This window comes from Centruroides sculpturatus, unplaced genomic scaffold, assembly GCF_000671375.1.
Source record: "Centruroides sculpturatus isolate CEXI.00-Female unplaced genomic scaffold, Cexi_2.0 scaffold880, whole genome shotgun sequence".
Taxonomy (NCBI): Eukaryota; Metazoa; Arthropoda; class Arachnida; order Scorpiones; family Buthidae; genus Centruroides; species Centruroides sculpturatus.
Genome location: NW_019385193.1, coordinates 321,628 through 327,981, shown reverse-complemented (window position 1 = coordinate 327,981; position 6,354 = coordinate 321,628). Strand labels below are relative to the sequence as shown.

The 6,354-nt window shown below is 30.2% G+C and overlaps 2 protein-coding genes across 2 annotated transcripts in view; both read right to left on the bottom strand.

Annotated features, from left to right (window-relative positions):
* Nucleotides 1-4,584, bottom strand: part of LOC111635976 (multidrug resistance-associated protein 4-like) — a 9,350-nt gene extending 4,766 nt beyond the window's left edge. Inside the window, exons 1-2 of the mRNA XM_023381130.1 lie at nucleotides 4,405-4,584; nucleotides 4,230-4,330 (exon numbers count right to left, since the gene is read on the bottom strand). Of these exons, the coding sequence (XP_023236898.1) occupies nucleotides 4,230-4,301 (72 nt within the window). The 5' untranslated portion in view covers nucleotides 4,302-4,330; nucleotides 4,405-4,584. The remainder of the gene's footprint in view (nucleotides 1-4,229; nucleotides 4,331-4,404) is intronic.
* Nucleotides 4,575-6,354, bottom strand: part of LOC111635975 (multidrug resistance-associated protein 4-like) — a 24,342-nt gene continuing 22,562 nt past the window's right edge. The window contains exon 6 of the mRNA XM_023381129.1: nucleotides 4,575-4,638. Within this exon, the coding sequence (XP_023236897.1) occupies nucleotides 4,591-4,638 (48 nt within the window). The 3' untranslated portion in view covers nucleotides 4,575-4,590. The remainder of the gene's footprint in view (nucleotides 4,639-6,354) is intronic.

The window sequence follows — 6,354 nt, the reverse complement described above, 5'->3', positions numbered from 1 at the left end:
TCTATATATATATATATATATATATACATATATATTTTAAATTCAATTTGCTATTTAATTTCTAATGAAATAAAGGTTTGTTAATTTTGCTGCAATAGGACAACAGTATTGCTGGTCTCTAAAAAATGACGAATAACAAAATTATTTTGTACTTTTGCAATATTCAGTAAGTTATGCGCGATTAGTGTTTTGCAAAGATCGATAAACATTTTCTATTTGTTCATGCTGCTGCATGCTTACGATTTGTTCACACACGCTCTTTAATCAGTTCAAAGTTCATGATGTTTAAAACATGTCGAGAAACAAATTCCGATACACGAAATATTCGCATGGGAATTATTGATTTTATAGTTNTTTTCAAAACAATATTTTTATCCTTGGAGTATTGTAAAGAAACGTTATCAAAATAAATTTCTCCATTTTGTGGCCAATCCGCGGGTGGTTGTTTATCGGACGAACTTTCGTACGGTGCTTCTGATTTTAATTTGCTGTATTTCAGTATACGTTTTACAGAATTCATCTAGAAAATTCACTTAGAATGAAATAACACATTGCAAAAAACCTATTCAAGTAACAATACTTTTTATCCAGAGTTAAAATTAATGTGTCAAATTTTATAAGACTAATAATAGAAGTATTTTTATATGAAGATGCACAATTGCAGTAATCGTATTTAGTTTTTCTTCTTTTCATATTGTTCTTTATTCATATCAACCCACTTTTATTGTCCTGGTCCTGATAAGCTCTTAAATTTACTTGCTTTTCTTAATAAATGTATGAATTAATTTAAAAATATATGAACTTATCGTAAATAAAAAAACTTTTTTCGCTAATATTATTATGTAGAACAGTGGTTCTCAACGTTTTTTGTCGATGTACTCCATTAGCCCATTAGTTGTTTCTCAAGTACCCCTTATATTTTTGTATGTAAATTTTATAATTACTGCGTTAGATGTACACAGCCCTTATAACTAAGCGCCATAAGAAAACTCTAACTAACTATAACTAAAACTGAATTTTTTATTTTACTTTAATAATAATAAATTTAATCAGGTACATACATTTATTTATTATTATTTAACAAGTATATTATATAAAATCACAGAAGTCATTTTAATACATGCATAAATTATAATTCCTAAAAATAAATAATTATAATTAACGATAAAGAAAATTTAAATCATTCTACAATACCGTAATTTTTAACAAAATTTAATGGGCTATTTGTCGCGATAAATCTTCAGGAATTTTTTCAAACTTTGGTTCCCACGTTGTTAAATAGAGATTATAATTGTGTACTCACCTTGAAAGTAATGGCTGCGAATTTATAACGTGCAGAACAATACACGATTCTTTCAAATTTTGTAACAAATGTAACGTCTAAATTTGCTAAATGCCAAGTAATGCTCGCATTCAGTGACACGCATTGCATGGTTGGGGTACGATCCAAGCCTCATTATTCCTAATACCAGTAGTCCAGTAAAAACACGAAAAGCCCCAGTCTTATCGAGCAATAATTATAGAATAAAAAAAAAATTTCTATTCTAAAATTAATCCTCGGTTAAACCGTAATTTTACTAGACTACAGGTTCACTCGGTACTAATGGCACAAATACACAAGAAAATCAAGTGGATAAACAAGTTGTTTAGACTGTTAAAAGGGAAATCGGTGTTTACACTGGGATATTTTAAAGCAAGTTTTTGTTGTTTCTTGTTTATTGTGTTAATAATTTACAGCAAATTGATGAACATAAGCCATTTTATAATGAAAGTTAGATGTACCCCTTCAATTTATGCTCATACCCTTAGAAGTACATGTACTGTACCCCCCCGGGGTTGAGAATCACCGCAGTAGAGCATCTATTATCCGACCCCCGATTAACCGTCACATCGGTTTACCGATCTTTCTAGTCGGCAAATTTCAAATGTCCGCTAGTGATGTGGCACTACAATATTTAGCTATGCCTTGTCTACTTTAATATTATTTTCGTTAAATTTTTGCGTGTTTTAGCTGGCATCAACAGCTCGACCATGGAATGGAGGCCAATATTTAAACCAGACTTAATTTTCTAATTATGAGTGGTTGTTTGTCTCGTGGGCAATAAAATAACTTTAAAATAATTTTTAACGATACAATAGCGACGATTATTATTTTTGAAAAAAAATTTGTTAGGCTAAACAACGATGAAAATTCAATGCGAAGTTAATTAATAGCGATNAACAATACATGAATCTTTCAATTTTTGTAACAAACGTAACGTCTAAATTTGCTAAATATCAAGTAATGCGCACATGCGGTGACACGCATTGCATGGTTGGGGTACGATCCAAGCCTCATTATTCCTAATACCAGTAGTCCAGTAAAAACACGAAAAGCCCCAATCTTATCGAGCAATAATTATAAAATAATAAAAAATTTCTATTCTAAAATTAATGCTTGGTTAAACCGTAATTCTACTAGACTACAGGTTCACTCGGCACTAATGGCACAAATAGACAGGCAAATCAAGTGGATAAACAAGTTGTTTAGACTGTTAAAAGGAAATCGGTGTTCACACTGGGATATTTTAAAGCAAGTTTTTGTCGTTTCTTGTGTTAATAATTTACAGCAAATTGAAGAACATAAGCCATTTTATAGTGAAAGTTATATGTACCCCTTCGATTTACGCTCGTACCCCTAGGGGTACATGTACCCCCAGTTGAGAACCCCTGATGTAGAACAAACAGTAATTATGTAAAATATAAAGTAATAATAATCATTTTTACTTATGACTTTAAATAGTACATATTTTATTATTTCTAATATTATGAGTTTTAATGAAATTTTCAAACAAATTATAAAATAATTATTTACAGAAAATTCAATTTTGTTGAAACGGAAATATTTCATTTTTCTGAAAGTTATTAAGTTATGTATTTACTACATGTCTAACAGCATTTTAAGATAAATTACAATTAAGTATGGATAAAAATGTTAGATTTTTTATCAGATTAATTCTTATAAAGTTTATTGCGTAGGATGAAAATTGTGAACTATATTCTGATAAGAAAATGCTTCCTTTAAGAAGATTATCTGTTTTTACAAATTTGAAGTGGCCTGATAAAAATTCAAGCTGTTTTTTCAATTTATTTTTAGACCAGGGCTTCTTAAACTTTTTAAATTCACGACCCCATTTATGATTGGGATTTTTTTCGCGACCCCCAAAAATATAAAATAAAGATACAGTATATACAAATTTGCAAAAACAATAATGGTGTACTACCACAGTTCGCTCTTGTGTTACAATGGAACAGGGACAACTGAATACACTGAAAAGCGACAACACTACACTAGTTCACACTACAGTGTTACTGAATCATAGTCTCGCTGCACCAGAAGTGACACAAAGTGCAAGTCACGAAACCTATGACACAAAGCATGCCATTTTCAAACTCTCACAAATTATTTTCAATGTTTTGCATTAAAATCTCGCAACCCCAAGATTTCGCTAAGCGACCCCAAGTGGGGTCGCGACCCGTAGTTTAAGAAGCTTTGTTTTAGACAAATCGCCAAGTTTAAACATCTCATAAATACCCTTTCAGATTTCCACGCAGGTAGTTCGTAAAAAAATATGATGATTACTAACAAAATCACCTTTACTTATAGAAAAAATATAATATTGGCACATATATAATTTAAGATTATGAATTTCTAAACTTGTAGTGGAATGAATTAATGTTTGAAAAATTATACGATTTGAATAATAACAGTGTTAGATGTAAAAAATACTAACTGTCAAACTAAAAATAAAAACTGAAAACCCATTGTATTTTTGCAAACATTGAGATAAACGGAATCGAAGTTACTTTGATTAAACTACTTGAAAACAAGACGTATTTGATTGTTTTGGCCAAAACCGTTTGGTCACAACAATTCACTGGAGTTTTCAATGTTGAAAACAAATATAATTAGTACAAATCTGTTGATGCACAACTAAGTGTATGTGACCTAATTTTCGCTTCATAGAAAAACATGCATTACTCATAATATCCTACAATTTAATTCACATTTATATAACTAACTAAAAATGACGTAATACTCGTATATAATCGTAATAATAGTTACAATTACAGAATAGTTACCTAACCAGAAAAGACAAGATAAAGCAATCTTGTATTTCTAAATTATACGACAATTAACAAAAAAGTTAACATTGACTACACTATTTGTTTATTTGTACATGTATTACCTGAAAATCCACTTCAGAAGCATACCTAATAGCAGTTTGAAAGGGAAAAACAAATAACATTGTATAACTCATAACAAGTCCGATTTGGCTTCCTGCTTCATCTAAAGTTGCAATTATAAATTCATAATTACATATATTATACACTATACAAAGCTAAATAAATCTATTTACTCACCTGGATGAATTGATACACTGAAAATAATAACAGTAATAAGTAAATTTATGTAACAAACGATGTTACCATATACAGCCAGGCATCGATTTAATGAAATGTAAATAATCCACGCTGCAGTGTGCTTATTCTGATATTTATTAAAAGTGGAAATAAATTTATTTTCAGCGCTAAACGCTCTAATTGTTGTTAGTCCATAAAGAGATACGCTAAGATGAGAAAATACCGGACTTCTTGCTGTTAAAAAAAATGTAATTATTTCAGCGAAACTTTATTAAATATAACAACTGTTTGCGTATTGTATTTAAAAAAGCAAATAAAAAGTAATTCTCATTTAAAATAATATCACATGTTTCAAATGCTGCTACTTAAAATTGAATGTAATATAACACAAACAGAACATCGTAATTTATATGAAAAAAATCGGGATTGAAAACAAAAGATGTATTCCTAAACACTTTGATACTAAACACAAAACAAAGTGCTAAGCACGCTTTTAAATTGCATTTAACTTGATTGCAGAGAAAATGTGCAATAAAGTATGTGTATGCTTTTTGTATGAACATGTTGTTCAGTAATTGCTGAGTATAATTCAAACTTACATTATGAGCTCTATCAACAAAAAAGTACATTTAGGATCAAAATTGCTTTAGCAGTATTTTAGCTGCTGGGGCGTTTTTGTTAGAGTTACTCCAGATGTAATTTGTCTTACACTTTATCTCGCACACTGTATTGACTAAAATCTTGATCCACGTGAAGAATATCTTTGTGGTTAAAGATGTCAACAAAAAATTCATTCCAACATGCTCCAGAGTTGTTGTTTAATAAAAATATGCACATGTAACAACTAAGAAAAATCTCACATGATGTTCAATAACCGATTGTTTACTTCTTCCTGCAATAATGATATTCTTTTCAAAAACATGGTACTAAGAACAGCATTAACCAATTAATGTTGTGAATGTTATCTATACCAGGTGTCTTCCAGTTGTGCGTTCTGTTAACAGCGTAGCAGATGTCATGTACAGTAATACCCCGAACTTACGCGATAGGTGGGACCGAGCGGTAACCACGTAAGTCGAATTCGCGTAAGTCAGGGTATAATTTCGCATATAAATACATACAAATAATTTTTAATTGGGGCCGGAGACTAAAGAAAACAATAATTTAGAAAAAAAAAATGTTTAATAAAATCTTAGATAATACGTATGTATAACAAATTAGGCCTATATTATTTTACAATTTTTCACATTTACTTGATTATTACGCCATAATTTTAACATTTTTCATCTCAGCGTCAATACTGTGACGTTTACGAATAATGCTTGAATTTAAAGATTGAGCATTTTTCACAGCTTCGAGAACCTTTTCTTTGCCTTTTATAATTGTTCTGACCGACAATTCCAGTAGATCAGACTTCTTTGCCAATTCACAAATTTTCATTTTTGTATCGAAGTCTTTAATAATGGGTACGTTCGTAAAGTCAAACGAGTTAAATCCGTTAGTAACGAATCGTTTGAAAAGTCTAACGAAATAGGAATAACGATGACTTCATTCTCGCTTAACTCGTTCGACTTTACGAACGTACCCAACGTTAACTTTACATTCTAAAGATAAAGTTTTTCTTTTCTTGTTTGATACAGAAGAATTAGTTCTACTTCGTTTGGATGACAGTAGAGTCTCTCAAGTCTCCATAGATATAACAAAGACTAAGAATAAGAAGTGTTTCTTTCACAAGAAATGTATAAAATTAGTGCTGTATTAGACTTACGGTACCTAATTTACATACTGTGCAGACGATAACAAACTCAACTTACTAGCTTAAATCTCCGTAGCGTGTTGCCAGGCGGCAGAAAGCATATATATAATTATAATAAACTTACAATAAATTAAGTTAATATATAATTATATATACAGTACCTAATTTATATATAATACTAAACAGACGATAGC